This window comes from Emiliania huxleyi (genome assembly GCF_000372725.1).
Source record: "Emiliania huxleyi CCMP1516 unplaced genomic scaffold EMIHUscaffold_26, whole genome shotgun sequence".
Taxonomy (NCBI): Eukaryota; Haptophyta; order Isochrysidales; family Noelaerhabdaceae; genus Emiliania; species Emiliania huxleyi.
The window spans coordinates 279475-298868 of record NW_005200088.1 but is presented as its reverse complement, the minus strand read 5'-3'; the positions used below and the strand labels follow the sequence as shown (position 1 = coordinate 298868).

Below are 19394 nucleotides of genomic sequence, written 5' to 3'. Positions count from 1 at the left end.
CGAGGGCGGCGCCGGCAATGGTGGCATTGATGACGGCGGTGGTGGCGAGGGAGGTGGCGACGGTGGGGGCGGTGATGGAGGTGGTGGCGATGGCGGCGGCGGGGAGGGTGGCGGTGGCGACGGCGGCGGCGGCGATGGGGGCGGCGAGGGCGGCGGCGACGAGGGCGGCGGCGAGGGGGGCGGCGAGGGCGGCGGCGGCGAGGGTGGCGGCGGAGACGGCGGCGGCGGCGATGGTGGTGGCGAGGGCGGCGGCGGCGACGGAGGCGGCGGAGAAGGCGGTGGCGGCGAGGGCGGTGGCGAGGGTGGCGATGGGGCCGAGGGGGGAGGCGAGGGCGGGGGCGGCGAGGGAGGAGGCGAGGGTGGCGGAGAAGGGGGTGGCGGCGAGGGTGGCGGAGAGGGCGGAGGCGGCAGCGGCGGTGGCAGAGGTGGTGGCGACGGCGGCGGCGGCGATGGAGGCGGCGACGGCGGCGGCGGCGGCGGCGGAGGCGGCGGCGAGGGCGAGGGCGAGGGCGGCGGCGGTGGCGGCGGCGGAGGCGAGCAGGTCGACACCCCCCCACCGGTGCAGGGCAGACCGTAGCTCGGCGAGTCAATCGCGAGGAACAAAGCGAACGATTCTGGCAAAAGCGAGTCACCATTACATGCTCGGTCCGCCTTTAGAGTAGGCCCAATCGATGGACCTTTGGAGTACAGGACGAGGTTTCCATCAGTCTGGAATCTGAGTTCAAAGCCCTCAGTTGTGCCGGTGGCGGATTCGGCATTGCCGCTGACCGCATCCCCCGACACGGTGAGCTTCCCAGTGTAGTGGACAAGGTTGCCATCCGCCTGGAGGACGAGTGTGTCGTCGCCGTTAGCGATGCACTGGCCACGACTGAGGGTGTCGCCTGGCACCATCACGCCACATGGGAAAGGCTCGTAAAGGCCGCTGCAGTACGAGCAGCTCCCGTGGGACAGTAGAGCGCCCAGAGCGACAGCCAAGGATATGCGATGCATTCCTGCGCCAATGGATGTTTGGGAGTCATAGCACGTGGGCGAGCGGGCCTGTAGCAGGGAGGCTTGGGCTCTCGCGGACCTACACCGTCGCAGCGGTCAAGTGGGCGAGCGGTAAAGGCACGATGAGCCGCTGCGGCGTGGGCATGGCGGTTTGGTGAGAATAGGTGAGCGAGCGGGGCGAGGTGGCGGTCGGCGAGTGGTCACGTGCGGCGTGAGGACGACCCGGTGACCGTAAAGCAGAGCGTGTTGGGTGCGCGGTGCGACGCAGGCTGCGCGGCACGGGCGGGCTGGTGGCGTGCCGGGGAGGCGGACCAGAGAGGAGCGAAGTGCTCAAGCAATTCACGTGGGCAGAGAGCCGCGCACCCTGACCAACTGGTCAAGGACGCATCCGACAGCGTGACATCCTTTACCGACGACTAGATGAAGCCCTTGGCGGGCCCCGCCCCCAATGGGGGCGGGGTTGAATGGGCTACAGGCTAGCCTGTAGCGCTGGCGTGGCGTTGACATGAGCACAAAGTTGCTAATGTGCGTAGACGAACAAAAAGTAGGGTTGAATTCGTCCACGTAAGGCTTGGGGAGTGCTTGGGGTGGCCGCAGGCATCCCCAAGGGAGTCGCAGCGGTGCCCCAAAAGCAGCTTTTAGCGATTGTCGAACCTCGAAGCGCGTTCGTTTGAAGAAAGGCACACGGTACTATCGCCTATCGGGCCACGGGTGTCGGGTCACCGGGAAACGAAAATTCGACACTTTGAGGGGTGAGAGCATAGCTAGAGTTAAGCCCTTGAAGGGCCCCGCCCCCAATGGGGGCGGGGTTGAATGGGCTGGCGCTGGCGTGGCGTTGACATGAGCACGAAGTTGCTAATGTGGGTAGACGAACAAAAAGTAGGGTTGAATTCGTCCACGTAAGGCTTGGCCTTGGGGACTGGTTGGGGTGGCCTCAGGCATCTCCAAGGGAGTCGCAGCGGTGCCCCATAAGCATCTTAGCGATTGTCGAACCTCGAAGTGCGTTCGTTTGAAGAAAGGCACACGGTACTATCGCCTATCGGGCCACCGGTGTCGGGTCACCAGTACTAAACAAAAATTCGACACTTTGAGGGGTGAGAGCATACAGTATTGTGGCATATCATGTCACATAAGGTCAAGCTTGACCGCAGAAGCATCAAGAAGCGGATACTCCAGCTCGACTGTGCCGGCAACGCTGCCTCCTCACGCCGGCTGGCTGCCAGCAGCCGTCGCGGCCCGTGGCGTGCACCAGAGAGGGAGAGAGGTCGAGTCCGCGTGGCTCAGGCCGGCCAGAAGGTGTGTGGCGACGGCACCGTGGCAGGAGTGCGGAGAAGAGCTCGCCGAACGCGAGCAGCGGAAGGCCGAAGTGTGCCAGCGCGAGAGCCTCGCGAACGGGTGCAGAAAAAGCTCGCCGTGACACGATGCCGGGCGGTGGTGGTGCTCTGGCGGCTGTGCACAGTGGGAAACGTCAGGCTGCAACAGGGCAGCACGATGGTCGTGCCCCGCTGCAGCCTGGCCTGACATGCACAGGGCGAACAGAGGCGGTACTATCGCCTGGCGCTCGTCTGGGCAAACTTTGACCGCCGCCCGGCTCGCAACGAGCACGCAGCGACAAAATGATGACCGTGTCGAAGTTGAGGCTGGTCGAGAGAAAGAGGCTGCCATGCGAGCCGGCAACTGGCTGGCTCGGCGTGGACAGCCGGCGGCGACTTTTTGCCGAAGAGCGTGCCTGCCGAAGAGCGAGTCTGACTCAAAGTGCACGGAGTGGGCGCCGCCGACCGTCGGGAGGAGTCCGATGGGTGCCAGGACGATCCAGAGAGCGATGAAGGCGCAAACTGCGCCGCCGAAAGTGGCGGTAGAGGCCAGGCCGTGCGCGTGGGCCGGTCGGGCCACGTCCCGGGGCGAGCGATCGAGGGCCGCGGGGCTCGCCCCGTCGGCCGAGCGGTGCGAACGGCCGGTCGCCCGCTTCGGGTTGGACCCGCCGGGCGGTCCGGCGGCGGATTGCATGGCCGGGCGGGCCTCCGGGAGGCAGCCGGGGCTGCGACAGGGGCAGGGCAGAAAATCCCATTCGGAGAGCGTGTAGCGCGACCCGGTTGCTACTTTCAATGAGGAGGAGGACTGCTGACAGGGGTTTGCGATGAGGAGTGACCGAAGGGTTTCTCGGGGTTAGCCCTAGTCTGGCCGGTTCTTTTGTCAGATCGACACGAAATAGAATGAGATAGAATGAGATAGCCAGATAGCGCCAGATAGCGCCAGATAGCGCCAGATAGCGCCCCAACCCGCCGCTGCGGCGGGGCGCCCCGCCCCCCTCTCTCGCCGCGCGCCTTTGGCACCGTGCTCTCTCGCCTTACTACGACCACCTAGATGGTGCCGACGGCTGCCTTCCACGCCCGGTGCTCCTCAGTGTTGAGGTCGAAGGTCAGCTTGAAGTCAGTCGGATCGGGCTTGGGGGGGCGGATCTGCTCGTAGCCTGCCTCCTCGCCGCCGAGAGGCGATCGGCCTCCTCGCAGGTGAGGCAGAGCGCACAGCCTGGTTGCGCATCGGCCATCCCCCATCTGTGCGTTCCACTCCGTCCGCTCCCTCCCGCTTGGCGCCCATCCCGCCCTCCGCCCTCGCTCTCCGCCCCTGCCCTGGCTGGCCTGGGTGGCATCTCCCCATTATCACGCGCCAAGTGGGAGGGAGGTGGACGGGGCCCTGAGCCGACCTAGCCCTAAACGGAATGGGGCGCCCAACACGTGCCCGGATTACTGTGCCTTCCCCGGGTGCAGCCTTTCGGCTCGTGAAGGGTCGGTGCGTGTCGTGATCCCCTGGAACACCCGTACTCTCCCGCGCCATCTCCGTCGCCCTCTTCGGCTGCGGCCTTACCACCAAGATCGGGAGGCGGCCAGGGCTCATAGACTCGGTCGAGAGACCCCAGATTGGCATCCATGCCTCTCTGGACAGGGTGGCCCGCCACAACGACCCCTGGAATTGCGACTCGCCGCTTTCCTCCCGCTGTGATTCTGTGTGAGCTCTGTGTCTTGATTTGCCAACAATATACATCCGCACATACGCAATGTCGACATGTGCAAGGAAACTCGCAGACTACGGCGCTCGTTTTTTCAAGCGGATACCAATCCGACAGAACCCGGCGCGGGAGTAAAAAGTTGCCTAGAGTCCGCTACTCCGCCCTCCTCGACACCCGATGAGAGCCCGGACGCTCAAGGGTATGAGGCCGTTCGACGCCAACCCCGGCGCGTGCATCTTCGTGCAGCCGTCTGACGATCTCCGCAACTACCGCGAATGTCTCCGCAACAAGCGCGTCTTTGTCGGTGGGAACTCCGTTGCACGACACCTCGCTTTTGCAATGGCTATGCTGCTCAGCGGCAACAGCGCAATGTCTCCCATTGCGAAGCTTCCTAGTCCGCGAGTCGTGCGTGATGCGGAGAAGGCCTTCTGCGGCACAGGGACCTTCGGTCGCGAAGACGACGCGGCCGCCTGCGAGTTCATCGTCGGACAAAACACAAACATCACCTTTGGTTGGGAGCAGCGCGTCTACTCCACCGGGCTTTGGCACGGGCTAGCTCAGCTTCAGCCAGACTTGCTGCTGCTGCACGCGGGCTCGGACGACATCTTCGACGCGGATCGACGAGACGGCTGGCACTTCAGGCAGCGCGCGGAGGGGGCGTTGCTCGCGCACGCGCTGGCCAACTTGTCACGCGGCATCGTGTACTGGAGGACGAGCCCACGCGTGTGCAACTCGACGCTTGGCCAGACTGCTAGCGTGCTCAACGCGGCGCTCCAGTCCTCCAATCTGCTCCTCCTCTCGCAGCTCTGCGGCCAAGAGACGATCAAGGTCCGCAACCATCGCCCCCCCTTGCCCCCCCACCCACCTTGAGAAGTTCACCTTTCCTTACCTTGCCTAGGTCCGCGTGGCGGATTCCTTCTCTTGGACGTTTGGCCGATGCGACGAGTATGACGACAGCATACACCACGCACTGCTCGCACACGATCACGTGCGCTCAGTCCTAAACGACTACTGCGCAGAGACAGCGCCCCGCGTAGCACTAGCAGCCCCAGCACCCGCAGCAGCGCGGCGACGGTTTCTCAAGTAGGCTGATTAGCAGGCTGGGGAGAGCAAAATTAAATGAAATAAAACAGTCAAACTCTGAGGCGAGATGGGTTTACACAATTAGGGACATGTGAGATGTGTCCCCGCCTTCCCCTGCTGCGTGCACCATCAATTCTAGGACCATCTTGGTGTGAGGGAGATCCGTTCGTCAATCCTTACAACATGCGACGGTGTGGATATCAGTCGCCTTATGCCACCGTTGCATATCCACTGATACAGCGTCGCACAACTATTGGGTCGCGAGTTTCGAATCGCCCGCAGTTCGACTCGGCGCAAACGCCCACTTAAACGCCCAAGGTGCAGACGGGCGTCGTGTCACTGCGTGTTCGGGGCGAAACCCACCCTTAGCGTTCACCTCTGCTATCCGCCGCGCGCCGGTACCCAAACCGGATGCATCTTTTATAGATCTATTATACCAAAAAGAGGGCTACACACGGTCCTCTACGCTGGGACGCGGGTTAAAGAGGGCTACACACGGTCCTCTACGCCCTGCACACGTGCTCAACGGGGTGATCGGGCGCGCGTTTGCTCGGACAAAGGACGAACGGCTCCTACGAGCAAGACAGTGTTCGCAGTGGTGAGGAGGTTTCTTGCAAAACCCTTACCCAGACGAACCAAAAAATCCAAAAAGACAGACAAATGTATTGTTGTTTTTGTTACTTGGATAGCACGCTTTCGGAGTACCGACGGCTAAGGCCGAGGCAGAAAAGGTTTCTGTTTTTTCTCCGCTTTTATTCACAGGATTTTCCTGTGAAGAGAGACGTAGAGAAACAGATCTTTCAAACTCGGTGTCGAACCACCAGCCCGACGCTCACTACAAGTAACGGCTGGGACGCGGGTTTTTCAGCCATTACACGAATTCCCGCCATGCATGAAGCCGACATAGTGGCCCGCAAGGTGATCTTCCTCATCGGTGCGGACGACGACGTCGTCCTCGACCCGCGCCTCGCCGAGCGGCGCCGCCGCGCCCGCACCTCGGCGGCCGCCGCGCCGCCGCCCGCCGCCTCGCGCTGGGCCGGCCGCCAGTCGGACGAAGCGATCGTTGCGTGCGTCGGTGAGCGGTTCGCGGAGCTGGAGGTGTGCGTGGCCCGAACGCCGGAGGAGCTGCTGCGGAGCAACGCCGAGGCCGTCGTCGTCATCTCGTACCTCACTCAGACGTCATTTGCGTGGTACGCTCGCTTCTTTGACGCGCTGCGCGAGCTCGAGGCACGCGGGACCAAGGTGTACCCTTCCGCTGCCTTCAAGCAGCTCGTCTCCTCCAAGGCGGACTACCTCCTCCTCCTCGAGCGGACCGGCCTCCCCGTCTGCCCAACTCGCCTCCTGGGCCAGGCGGCGCTCACCGAGCCGGCGACCTCCTCCGCCACTGACGGCAGCGCGGGCGGCAGCCGGGCGGACCCGGTTGCTCTCGAGGCTGCGCTGCGCTCCTCGCTCTCCGAGCTCGGCCTGCTCTCCACCCGGGAGGGCGGGCGCCCCTCACTCGCCTCGCGCCGCTACGCGCCCTTCCAGCTGGTGAGCAAGCCCTCCAACGCCGACGGCGGGTACGGCGTCGCCTTCTGGCTGGGCGGCGGCGAGGCGGCGGCGGAGGGCGAGGCGGCGGTGGCGGAGGTGGCGGAGGAAGAGGAGGGTCCGTCGCTGCCGCTGCTGTCCTCCCTCCGCCTCGCCGCGGTCCTCACGTGCGGGTGCGAGCTGCCGCAGCTGACCGGCGGGACTGCGGCCGCCCCGCCGCCCGCCCGCCGCCCGCCCACACGCCGTGCAGTTCGGGCGTCGCGCGGGCGGGGCGAGGGGGAGGGCGGCGGCGGAGAGGCCGGGCGGCGCCGCTACCCTTTCCAGCGCTACCTCGAGACGGTCGGCTTGTCGGATGGGCGGCCTCACGTGCTGCTGCAGCCGCTGGTGCCGTCCGTGGCGATGCAGAGGCCGAGCTGCACTCGCTGTTGGATCGAGTCTTGAGTCATTCGTAGGTGCCGTCCGTGGCGATGCAGAGGCCGAGCTGCACTCGCTGTTGGATCGAGTCTTGAGTCATTCGTAGGTGCCGTCCGTGGCGATGCAGAGGCCGAGCTGCACTCGCTGTTGGATCGAGTCTTGAGTCATTCGTAGGTGCCGTCCGTGGCGATGCAGAGGCCGAGCTGCACTCCCTGTTGGATCGAGTCTTGAGTCATTCGTAGGTGCCGTCCGTGGCGATGCAGAGGCCGAGCTGCACTCCCTGTTGGATCGGGTCTTGAGTCATTCGTAGGTGCCGTCCGTGGCGATGCAGAGGCCGAGCTGCACTCCCTGTTGGATCGAGTCTTGAGTCATTCGTAGGTGCCGTCCGTGGCGATGCAGAGGCCGAGCTGCACTCCCTGTTGGATCGGGTCTTGAGTCATTCGTAGGTGCCGTCCGTGGCGATGCACTACGAGGTGAAGCTCTACTTCCTGCGCCGACAGCCCTTCTACGCGGCCCTCGTCTACGGGAAGGAGTCGGTGGTGGCGAGGGTGGCGAGGCCAGGCTCCGACCCGGCGCTGTTTGCGTACTTTGCGCCTCTGCTGCGCGAGTCGCGCCGTGTCCTCGACGCACTGCCCCCCCTCCCGCCGGGCCGCTCAAGCCCTCCTCCTCAACCAGCGAAGCCATCTAGCAGCCACGCATAGGCGCTCCCTCCCGACGGGCCTCTCGACCCAAAGATCCTCCTCCGCGTCGACTGGTGCGTCGGCAGGCCGCAGGGGCCAGCGCAGCGCACGCAGGGCGGAGGCGGCGGCAGCGGAGGCGAGGAGGGCGGTGGCGATAGGGGCGGCGGCGGCGGCAGCGGAGGCGAAGGAGGCGGGGGCGGGGGCGGAGGCGACGGCAGCGGAGGCGAGGAGGGCGAGGGCGAGGCGCGAGGGCGCGAGGCGCCCCCGCCGTCGCCGCGATCGCTCAAGCGCTCGCTGCAGCTGCGCGCAGGCCGCGCCGAGTCGCCGGAGCGCCGGCTGCGCGCGGCGATGGCGGCGCAGGCAGAGGCGCCGCTCTCGGGCGAGGAGGCGTACTTCATCAACGAGGTCGAGATACACCCGGGCTACTACGTGGATTGGGACGAGGCGCCCGACGAGACTATCGAGCCGCTCGCCGAGGCGTACGGAGAGTACCTCGTCGAGCTCCTCTGTGGCCCCGCGCCACCGGCTCCGCACGCGCAGCCGCCAGCGGGGATACAGATGCCTCCGGCGTAGAGTCTAGAGAGACAGAGTTAAGAGACAGAGTGTGGCACCCTGGGGGGGCGCGGGGGGCATGCTGTCTTTCACTTGGTAAGGGGCGCTCGCTCTATTTTCCCCCCCCTTAGCGTGCGTGTGCACCGGCGCACCGGGACGCTATCTGCACACGACAGAGCACAGACGGTAAGTCATTAAGACCGCGCGTCGACAGTACTGTACGACACGACACGTTTCAGAGAGGTGAGACGGACACTATATTCGCGGCGCGACAAGGCCGCGCCCAATCCGGTGCAGTGCGTCCGCCTCGGCGTAGTAGCCCGCCCTCGCCGCGTGCCGCGCCTGCTTGCCGAAGAAGTCCGCGTCGGGAGGCAGGCGCGCCGCCGCCATCTCCTCGCCCAGCCAGCGCGCGAGGGGGAGCTGGCGGCAGTTCCACATCGCGCACGCCGCCGCCGTGTGGAAGGGGAGGCTTGGAGGCAGCCCAGCAGCGCGCATCTCCTCGAGGAGGAAGAGGACGCGCCTAGGCGAGATGTGGCGAGATGTGGCGAGATGTGGCGAGATGTGCCGAGATGTGGCGAGATGTGGCGAGATGTGGCGAGATGTGGCGAGATGTGGCGAGATGTGCCGAGGTCGCGTCTCCCCGTCTCGGGTCGGTGCGGTGCACAGCCTCGCGATCTCGGCACATCTCGGCTGATCTCGGCTGATCTCGGCTGATCTCGGCTGATCTCGGCTCGGCCTCGCCTCGGGTCGGAGCGGTGCAGTGTCGCCAGAGCCGCGTATGTGCCGCCGTCCCAGCACACGCCCTCCCTCTCCATCCGGGAAAGCGTCGCCTGAGTCAGAGAGCCACAGCCACCGGCGGTGAAGGCCGCGCTCTACACAGCACGCCCCCCCCCCCCCTCCCCCACCCCTCCCGGGCTAGCGTCGCCTTGACGCGACTACCCGCCGCCGCCCCTCCACCGCCCGCCGCCGCCGCCGCCTCGCCCTCGCCGCGGCTCCCAACGCCGCCCCTCCCGTCGCCGCCCCTCTCGTCGCCGCCCTGCCTCTCCTCCGCCGCCCGCAGCAGCCGCAGGTACTCCTGCAGCGCCGCGCCGCTTCTGAGTCGGCCGTCAGCCTCTGCGCCCGCCTCTGCGCCAGCCTCTGCGCCAGCCTCTGCGCCCGCCTCTGCGCCAGCCTCTGCGCCAGCCTCTGCGCCAGCCTCTGCGCCCGCCTCTGCGCCAGCCTCTGCGCCAGCCTCTGCGCCCGCCTCTGCGCCAGCCTCTGCGCCCGCCTCTGCGCCAGCCTCTGCGCCAGCCTCTACGCCCGCCTCTGTGTCCATCTTTGCTCCCGCCGCCGACACCGCCGCCGACTCCGCCGCCAACCCCGCCTCCACCGCCGCCGACTCCGCCGCCGACCCCGCCTCCACCGCCTCCACCGCTGCCACCGCCTCTCCCGCACCTACTCCCACCTCCTCCGCCCCCTCCTCAGGAGTGAGCAAGAGCGAGCCCGCCACGCCGCTGATGCCGCTCCCGCCGGCGCCGCCGTCACCCCCTCCGCCTCCCAATCCTGCTCCACCACCACCACCACCACCACCACCACCACCAGCGCCCAGCGGCCGGGCGTACAAGTTGAGCATCGCGTTGAAGTCGGCGACGGAGCGGCGCGGAAGCGCGTGAAAGATCTCCTCGGCGGCCGATGCGGCGCCGCACCGCGCGCACGCGTGGAGGACGGCGCGCCAGGACGCCTCCCTCGCCGCTATCCCCTCCGCCGCCGCCTCCTTCAGCGCGCGGCGTGCCGTCCTCCAGTTGCCCGCGGCACACTGCAGCGCGACAAGAGCGTGCAGCGCGTCGGCCGGCGCGGGAGGGACACCCGAGCGCGCCGCACCCGGCTGCCCTGGAGGTGTCGGAGCACCCTCCACGTCCCACTCTCGTAGGGGCGGGTCGGATTGAGCACGGCCGAGGGCGCCTGCGGCCACCCGCTCCATCCCGCGGCGCGAGCCGCGCGGACGAGCCCGCGCCTCGGCGCGGACGCGCTGTCGGAGCGCGATGGCGCGCTGCCGAAGGCCGGGCGGCAGTCCAGGCGCGGCGATCGGAACGGGGCGGGGCATAGGAAAGTGTGGCTACTGTGGTGCATGAATGCTTGCCCAGGTGTGAACAACACCTCGTGACCACGGCGCCGCAGGCGCCTGTTGATGGGTCCAGGTGATAGCCCTGGATGGGCAATGCATACGCCTAGTTGGGCCTTAGATCGCCCGACCGCGTCCCGGTGCTCTGTGGTCGGATTTGTGACGCCGCCGCACCGCGCCGCGGCCGGGGGCCCTCCTGAGGCCAAGGATGGCCGTGGCGTACCGGGATGAGCTCTGGGAGGTGGAGTGTCAGTGAGTATATTGTAGAGACAGACCGTGTGCACACTATCTCTCACTCTAGCTAAGCCAGGGGAGGCGATGCTGGGGCCGTACAGCAGCTTGATGGTGCTTCGCCGGCATGCGTCCCGGAGCGGTGCCGGACGGGCGGTCCGGGGGAGAAAACTCAGGACAACGCCGACACCGCTCTGATTCGACTTTTGACTTCAAACAAAGACAGTCGCACGCGCCACAGCACGGCGCGTGCGACTGTCAGGAGCGGATCCGTCAGTTAGTTGTGTTCACGGCGCGATCGTGTCCTGAGTAACCTGGGCAACCATTCAGGGCGACGAGTAGCTCGTGGGAAGGCAGCCCGCGGGAACCCGCCGCCTCCCAAATAACCCGGGGGAAAGGTGTCCACACCCCAAATCGGGTCCGGACTTCGGACCCGATTTCGCTGCCGCCTCGCGCGCGCCGCTGCTGCCCTCGCCGTGCAGCCCCCGGGGTCGCAGTGCCATCGTGCGGACTGGCGGTCGACTCGCCACATCGGTTTCAACTCACGCGCGCCCGGCCGATCGCGCAGCGTCGCGTTGAGCGTGCTGTTCCGCGTCGTCATCCAAGCTGGTGGGCCCCAGCACGACGCGAAGAGGCGCATCACACTGCCGTCATTGCTATTGCGGCTGCCATTGCTGCTGCTGCTGCTGCTGCTGCTCTTGCTGCGCGCCAGCGCCGCGCGCACGAGTGGCAGCTTGCCGGACCGCTCGTCGACGTCGATCGAGAAGCGTGTCAGGTTGAGGTCGTCGTCGATGCTGTCGTCATAGCTGTACACGGAGGTGGAGAAGTCGGTGCCGCCAATGGGCACGCGGCCGAGGGAGTACTGGAGGCCGCCCTCGCCCCAATAGCTGCGGAGGAGGTTGGCCTGCGCTCCGGGCGTCAGCGCGTGGAAGCCGAGGACCGCGGCGTCGGTGAAGGCGGCGCCAAAGCCCGTGACAGTTTGGAAGCGTGCAGAGGCATTGACGAAAATCGAGTGCGTGGTGGAGGCCGCCGACGACGACGTGGTCACCCGCTGCTGTGCAAAAGTGCCCTCCGATCGTGTGAGGCGCTCGCGGTCGACGGCGAGCGTGGTGGCATACTGCACGAAGCCATTGGCCGGGATGGTGCCGAAAATACCACGTTTTGGGAGATGGATGGGCTCGCACGGCAGATTGGAGAGGGTGGCGCTCAGCATTTGAAATCGCGTCGCGCAGCTCTGCCATGTGGGAATAATAATCAGCAGCACGCGCAAAAAGTATGAGTACAATTGTCGCTTGCGGCTTCGCAACAAAATTTCGGGAGAGCTGATGATTCGCGTGCGAAGCCCCTCTGACGGCTGGCTGGTGGAGGAGAGAATTGTGTTGCAGTGCAATTAATGGCGCTCGAGCGTGTGACGGGGATGGCGCACGCACCGTCGGCGGTCGTCGGTGCTGAGTCCCAATGATTCGACCCCGAAATGATCGCGCAAGCGTTGAAGCGAGCGCCACGAGATTGCTCCTGGATTGCTCCGTGAAAAGTTTTGATCACGGCTCCGCGACCGCCCCCGTCCCCGACCCAGTCGGTCTCTCCCTGGACCGAGCGCACAGACAGCTGAGAGCAAAGCTGTGCGCCCCCGACATCTGCTCGGGGCCGCGTAATCTCGAGTCCGCGACCAAGTTCAGCAATCAACTCCGATTTTGCGGCACCTTCGAGATCTGAGTGTGCGTCGGCGCGCACAAATTACAGTGCACATATTGCGGCTTCCGACGGTCAAGCTGAGCGCCAACGCTCTCGGCAGCATCTTTGCCTCGTTCCTAATCGCAAACGTCCCACTCACCGAAATTGCCAACTCGGTCGAGCCGCAGGCGACTGTGTTTATCAATGCTCCAGCACCGTCGTCGTTGTCTGCTCTCCCGACATCGTCTCTGCTTGCCAAGGTCGCAGCCAAAAAGGAGGCCGTATCGAAGGATGAATTCATCATTGATCTCGACCCGGTAATTAATCACACACAAAAGGTGTCACACACACACACACACACACACACACACACACACACACACACACACACACACACACACACACACACACACACACACACACACACACACACACACACACACGCACACACACACACACACACACGCACACACTACACGTCAAGCTTATACTAGTACGGCTACCGTAGACTATAACCACACGCAGGGAGCCGAACAAATATGTTATCCTCACGGTCCGGCCCGGGCGGGCGAGCGGTACAAAGGATAAACATATTTTTCCCTGGGGGCTCTTAGTTGCCAAAACGAGTGTTTGTGTCAATTGGTTTGTGTCGTCATGAAGGTTGCGACTTTTTTTCTCGCCGCGCTGCTCGTCAACTCGTTGGCTCTACCTCCGGAGATCTCCGACGCGCCTACGGACGTGCTTTCGATGGGCTGGGGCCTTTCGAAGATCAAGGCCGGCGGTAACAAATTCAAGGACAAGGGCAAGGACATGGCCAACGGCGCCAAGGACAAGGCCAACGGCGCCAAGGACAAGGCCAGCAACGCCAAGGACAAGGTCGTCAACACCATCACGGATCAGGGTGCCTTCGTCAAGGATAAGGTGACGGGCCTCGCCGAGGGCAAGCTCACGGACCTTCTGAACGGCTCGATCCACAAGATCGCCGCAAAGTTCGCGGAGGTGCTCGAGAGGAGGAATCGGGACGAGTACGAGCTTGTGTCCTCCTTTGGCGACGTCAGCTTCCACGTCGATAGCTCCGAGGTGAGCAAGGGCCACGGCCTGTCGGGCAAGATTGTGTTCAAGTTTTCCGGCGCGATTGGCACGGGCGACGAGCCGCTCGAAGCTGGGTAAGACGCACCACCCTAGAATCATACCTGCCAACACACTTGACCGTAGAGCAAGACACACATGAATCAACGGGGCGGTCGCTTCCCCTAACCCCCTACGACACACACACACACAAGGGTCGCGCGGGCCTCGCCACCTCGTCGCACACCGTCCGTGCCCACACAGGTACGACGCCAAGCTGGGCAAGTCGTTCAAAATTTCCGCCGAGGGCCAAGGCGGCGCGAGACCCTCGCCTTCTCTGGCTCGCTGGCGACCACGTACGGAGTGCGCGACAAGTCGCGCCTCTGCGTGTACTTTCACAGCTTGGCGTCGAGCACCGCCACGGCGTGAGAATCCCGCACCGCCGCCGTTGGCGCCACCGCCTCCCACGCATTGGTAGTCAGGTCGTACCGCTCCACCAGGTTGGAAGGTGTGCCGTCAGCCTCACTCTCGCCGCCCGCCGCGTAGAGCTTGCCATCGAGCACCGCCATGCTGACATACTTTCGTGCAGACGGCATCGGTGCCATCGCCTCCTCTTCCCACGCGTTCGTAGAGGGGTCGTACCGCTCCATCGAGCTGACGAACTCGCCACAGTTGTCATCGCCGCCGACCACGACCATGCGCGGCCTCTCGCGCTTCGCCATCGTCTCCTACGAACGCTATCCATCCTCACCGGCCCCCATCCCCGTGGTCGGCCTCGCTCGCCGCGCCAAGCCGCGGCCCGGTCCACCCGGCGGCCAAGGGCGGGGAGGGGGCCACCCGCGCTCGCGCAGCCTAGCAGCGGCGTGACTCGATAAAAGGAACGGCGCGCCAGTCCCGTGCCCGTTCGTAACATTCTTTTGTGCCCAGTGTTGTGCGAGGGAGCTTTGTTGTAAAATTTTTGAATTCTTTTGTGCCCAGTCCTGTGCCCAGTGTCGTGCGAGGGAGTTTTGTTGTAAAATTCTTTTGTGAAGGACGGCACCGCTCGCAATTCTGTAACCGCCGCAAGACCGGATTGACGTGGGCGGGCTGCTTCCTCGACCCGCACGCCGCCACCCCTCGCACGGCGCCCATGGGACAGAGCTTGCCGGCGGCGGAGGGGTGGCTCTACAAGCGGCACGAGCATAAGCCTGCCTGGGGAAAGCAGTGGGCCAAGCGATACGTGACCCTCAACGCCAAGCGGGGAACGCTCGCCATCGGGAAAAGTTAGTTGTAAGCCCCGCTGGCCCATCCCAACGCCGAGAGGCAAGAGGTGCACGTGCGAGCATCACGAGCCCGCAGCTGAGTACCACGCTGTCGCTCCGCCTTGCAGACGCGACGGCCGAGCCCAGCACGGCAGTGCCGCTCTGTGACGTGTCTTTGGTCAAGCGGGTGGAGGGGGCGAATGTTGACTGGAGCGACAACGTATTTGAGGTGCAATCTGCAGCAGAGACGTAGAAGGGGCGGAGTGGGAGGGGGCCACCCGCAGGCATCCGGTCTGGCCGCGCTCTGGCCCCTGCTGCCCTGCTCGAGCCCAACGCCCATGGCTGTCAGGTGCGGTGCGGTCCCATCACGCTCCACCTCCGCGCGACGAGCAGCACGGAGTGCGAGCGCTGGGTCGGCGCGATCCGATGCCAGGTGGAGGACTGGAGGTCCGACGAGGGGCTGCGAAGAAAGGCGATCTCGAGCGGCGCACCCGCAGCCATCGCCAGCCAGTACCCGGCGAGACCTTGAGCCTTCGTGAGGGTCTCCAGACTTGGCGGTTGGCGCTGAGGCTGACGGCTTGGCTTTTGTAGGCGGAGATGGAGCGGCAGAGAGCGCTGATGGAGGGGGCCAAGGCGCCTGGCTCGCGGCTCGAGGTATGAGAGTCTGGCGCCGTACGGTTGACCTTACAGAGCCGTGACGCGTGACGCGTGAGCGTGACACCCCCGTGTTGAACCCCGCCGCTCTCCCCGCTCCCCGGCTAAAGTACCGTACGGTGCGCGGCCAGAAAGTGTATCCCGTATCTGCGCTGCCGGGGCAGCCAGCGCTGTGTCTTTTCTTGCTCGCCGCGTAAAGGTAAAGTAATCACCGTAATAAGTGAGACGACAGACACGCGTAAGTAAGGTAAGGTAAGGTAGATTTCTCCCCACACACACAAAGTGGTGGGGCAAGGGGGGGCGACCCTCGCATCTCCACGCCCGGACACGGGCAGGAGCCCCACGGCATTCAAAGTGCAAGCACTGGCCCGGTGCGGTGCACGTGGGTGAGCAGCCTGCCCCTCCCTCCCGACAAACCAACTCCCGCACACACACAATCGCACTCTGGCCATCGAATGACTCCGAATGACTCACTGTGTGTGCTAAGACAGAATCTCCGCAGACATCCAAAACGGGCCGTGCCGCGTTTGTGGTGTATGGAGTGCGGGAGGTACGACTGGGCCGGCGAGCGGGGGCGCGTGGCGCCCTTCATGAACCTGTCCTTTTAGTTAGGACAAAAATCTTTTTAAAAGGACACATGGGGCTATCCGGTAAGGTAAGGTAAGGTAGATTTCTCCCCACACACACAAAGTGGTGGGGCAAGGGGGGGCGACCCTCGCATCTCCACGCCCGGACACGGGCAGGAGCCCCACGGCATTCAAAGTGCAAGCACTGGCCCGGTGCGGTGCACGTGGGTGAGCAGCCTGCCCCTCCCTCCCGACAAACCAACTCCCGCACACACACAATCGCACTCTGGCCATCGAATGACTCCGAATGACTCACTGTGTGTGCTAAGACAGAATCTCCGCAGACATCCAAAACGGGCCGTGCCGCGTTTGTGGTGTCTTCTCAAGCACTAGCATCCGGACGCCGCACTCGAGCGGGCGGGTCACATCTATGTGGGCCCAGTGTGCGCAGTGCGCACTAGGCGCATATGCTAGTGCTATCCTGCCCTATGGGAGGCAGAGGGATGGGGGGAGGGGGGGGCAGAGGTAAGGTGGGGTGAGACTGGGGAGGGCCTCAAAGGTCCTCAGACAGACACGTGACACACGACAATCGACATCTGGTACAACAACGAGAAACCAAAAGCTTCAAGGCACACACAGACACGTGCCCATGCACGTGTCTCGAGTCCGTGTGTTGGCGAGTGCGTGGAGCCGCTGGTTCGGCCTGGGGTGCGATGCATTGCCTTGGTCACTACGCCAAAGTGCGGAGGACGGCGGGTGTGCGACTGCAGCCGACTATAAATACTCGCGAGAGAGAGAACTGTACGCGTGTACGGGTACGAGCCCCACACGGCTGTTTAGCTATGCGACGACCCGACCCAACAGGACGTGTTGAACGGCAAATCCACCGTCTTGTGGAACTCCTCCCAGTCCACCTGCGGCACCCCCTCGTCGGTGATGGACATGGTGGGGGCGAAGCCAGCGTCGAAGCGGAGGTCGGAGCTCATGTACGAGTGGCGCGCCTGATTTCATTCGCCGTTCAATGAGTCGATTCACGAAGCGAGCGGCGCTGGAGGCGCGTCAGCATTTGGTGATTTGAATACATCGTGGTGGTCGGCTCTTGGCCTGGTGCAGGCGCGCCTGGAAGGTGTTTGAGCTCATCGGGTCGATGCCCTCGACCAACACGATCACCTCGAGCTCGCTGTCCTGTGGGGTGGCCGGCCAGATGGGGCGGGCGGGGCGGGGCGGGGCGGGGCGGGGCGGGGGGTGGCGTGAGGCGGGGCGGGGCGGGGTGGCGTGAGGCGGGTCGGGGTGGAGTGGGACGCGGGGGCGGACGGGCTGGTGCGAAGAGGCCTCCCAATGCTGTCGAATCCGCTCGCGCAGCGCGAGGAGAGAAGGCTCCGGCATCAGCTTGCCGTGCCGAGGCGTACCCGTCTCGGGACGCGGCGGAAATGGCGGGGGCAGTGGCGGCGGCAGTGGCGGCGGCAGAGGCGGCGGCAGAGGCGGCGGCGGCGGCAGCGGCGGCGGCGGCGGCGGCGGCGGCGGCGGCGGCCCCCGCGTCGGCGTATCCGGCGGCGGGGGATCAGGCAGAGGATCAGGTGGAGGCGCGGTCGAGGACGCGGCCGCGCCTGCGGCAAGCCCACAGGTCGGACCCCCTCTCCACGCCAGAGCGACTAGCGAACAGGAGGCGCGGCCTAGGCCTGCGCCTGCCGCGGCGTGGCGCGCCTCTGCTGCCGCGGGCGCGTGCTCGCACCGCGCTGCGAGCTCCGCCTGCTGGCGCCGGTCTCGGAGCGCCGCGTCAATCGTGTCCTCCGCGTCCACGTCGTCCTCGCGCATCACCAGCCCGGGGAAGGTGGGACGGAGCGGGGCTGGCGGGACGCGGCTGAGGGGCAGCGTGGGCTCGAGCGGCCTCGCGCGGAAGCATGCGGGCGGGAACAGGGGAGACCAGCGGTCGATCCGGTGCGAGACGAGCTGTGGAGTGGCGAGGAAGAGCATCCCTCCGATCTCGTCGTTCGGGTTCGTCAGCCGCAGGACGCGAGTCTGGAAGAGGGCGGCCTCGCGCCTAGAGGTGGAGACATGGGGAGATTTGGGGAGATTTGGGGAGATTTGGGGAGAAGGAGTCTGGAAGAGGGCGGCCTCGCGCCTCGGAGAGACGGGGCCCCGCGCTAGGCCGCGAGTACTCTCGGAGGACGGGCGGAAGAATTGCGCGAGGGAGAGCGAGGAGAGGATCTTCGGAGAAGTGACGCCGGCGACGGAATCTCGCGTCGTGCGACGCGGCTCGTGCTGCACCTATGTTCATCAACTCGTTCGTCCATTGAGTATTGCGATGGATTAAAGCGCGGCTCGTGCTGCACACCCGCTCGTGCAGGACGGCGTACGCGCGCACGTGCGCCTCCACGATCGGGTGGTACTGGAGGAAGGACGCCTCCCCCACCTGGAAGGAGAAGTAGAAGCGGCCGCGCACGCACCGGATGGTTGCCTTGTCCGAAAAGAGAACCTGTGCGGCTCGCGTGCTGGCGCGGCCGACGCGCGCAAAGATGATGCCGAGCAGTGTTGCGTTGAGAAGGATGAAGGTGAGCGCTTGGCTGTAGACGGCGACGGTGAGGACCATGCAGTTGTCGAAGAAGGCGGTGGAGTCAAAGGGGACACCGTACCCGATCGTCGAGAAGGTCTCGACGGAGAAGGCGATGGCGGTCTGCCACGAGAGGTCCTGGCCGGGCGGCGCGAGGCCGCAGTCCTCGCCCCGCCGGTCAATCGCCATGTAGAGGAGGCCGAAGAGGAGGACGAGGAGAGTGTACATGGCGACGGTCAGCGCGAGCAGGCCGCCGAGGCTCCACTCGATCAGCACGTGGAACCAGTCGAGCATCGCGATCTGGCGCAGCTCGGTCAGCTTCCAGCCGGACCGGTGCATGTGGATCTTGTCGCCCGACTGGTGGAACGGATAGTCGCGCCGCACGAGCCTGCGCAGCTGAGCCTGCGTGTGACAGCGTCCACGGGCCAGAGAGTCTGCACGAAGGGACCATGGTCAGTGCACTGGGAGGCTGCAGAATGGGGACCCGTTGCCAATAGCCCATCTCTTTACCATGCAGGTGGCTGTGCACGGGAGGCTGCAGAATGGGGGCCATCGCCAATAGCCCATCTCTGTACCGTGCAGGTGGCTGGTATGCGAATCACAAGCAGCGCACCGGTGCCTCAGGCGGCGGCGCTCCTGCAGCTCCATGTCATCAGCGCCGGGCCTCGGCGCAGGATCGGGATCGAAGAACTCGAGTGAGGCGGGCTCGCCGAGAGATGCCATATCTGAGGAGCTGGAGCTGTCTCGGGCCAAGGCTTCGGTCGCAGAGATGAGTGTTTCCTGAGCGACCCTCGCCGCCTCGGCCGCCACCTCGGCAGCCGCCTGAGCTGCAGTGGCAGCAGCCGCCGCTCTCTCGATCGCCTGTTGTTGCTCTGAGGAGTAGCGCTGCTCGGCAGAGTGCCGCGCATCCGATGACACGCGCGACGTGCGGACCGAGAGGCCACCGAGAAGGGGCGCCCGGAGTGAGCTTTCTCTGATCGGAGGCATGCACAGCGTCGGTGGTGAGCGGCCGACTTGCTAAAAAGAAATTGCGTTTGGCATCGAAGGCTAAGAGC

The 19394-nt window shown here is 65.3% G+C and overlaps 5 protein-coding genes across 5 annotated transcripts in view; 2 read left to right on the top strand and 3 right to left on the bottom strand.

The window, feature by feature from the left end:
* The window catches only part of EMIHUDRAFT_100850 (hypothetical protein), a gene marked incomplete at both ends in the record, with an annotated part of 6217 nt that extends 5227 nt beyond the window's left edge, over positions 1 to 990 (bottom strand). The window contains one exon of the mRNA XM_005777492.1: positions 678 to 990. Coding sequence (XP_005777549.1) covers positions 678 to 990 — 313 coding nt within the window. The remainder of the gene's footprint in view (positions 1 to 677) is intronic.
* A 1318-nt stretch (positions 991 to 2308) lies between these two features.
* Positions 2309 to 3099, top strand: EMIHUDRAFT_354223 (hypothetical protein). The gene has a single exon (XM_005777491.1). It carries the CDS (start codon positions 2786 to 2788, stop codon positions 3071 to 3073), a length of 288 nt encoding a protein of 95 aa, XP_005777548.1. The 5' UTR covers positions 2309 to 2785; the 3' UTR covers positions 3074 to 3099.
* Positions 3100 to 4174: 1075 nt separating this feature from the next.
* On the top strand, positions 4175 to 8274 carry EMIHUDRAFT_100849 (hypothetical protein; the record flags this gene model as incomplete). The annotated part of the gene is made up of 5 exons (XM_005777490.1): positions 4175 to 4825; positions 4896 to 4985; positions 5999 to 6706; positions 7468 to 7638; positions 7723 to 8274. 5 exons carry the CDS (start codon positions 4175 to 4177, stop codon positions 8272 to 8274), a joined length of 2172 nt encoding a protein of 723 aa, XP_005777547.1.
* Positions 8275 to 9088: 814 nt separating this feature from the next.
* Positions 9089 to 11798, bottom strand: EMIHUDRAFT_100848 (hypothetical protein; the record flags this gene model as incomplete). Its single annotated transcript, XM_005777489.1, has 2 exons — positions 9089 to 10194; positions 11132 to 11798. The coding sequence occupies 2 exons, from the start codon at positions 11796 to 11798 to the stop codon at positions 9089 to 9091; spliced, it is 1773 nt and encodes a 590-aa protein (XP_005777546.1).
* A 4826-nt stretch (positions 11799 to 16624) lies between these two features.
* Positions 16625 to 18892, bottom strand: EMIHUDRAFT_206227 (hypothetical protein; the record flags this gene model as incomplete). The annotated part of the gene is made up of 4 exons (XM_005777488.1): positions 16625 to 16789; positions 17442 to 17822; positions 18124 to 18741; positions 18824 to 18892. The coding sequence occupies 4 exons, from the start codon at positions 18890 to 18892 to the stop codon at positions 16625 to 16627; spliced, it is 1233 nt and encodes a 410-aa protein (XP_005777545.1).
* Between the last annotated feature and the right edge of the window lie 502 nt (positions 18893 to 19394).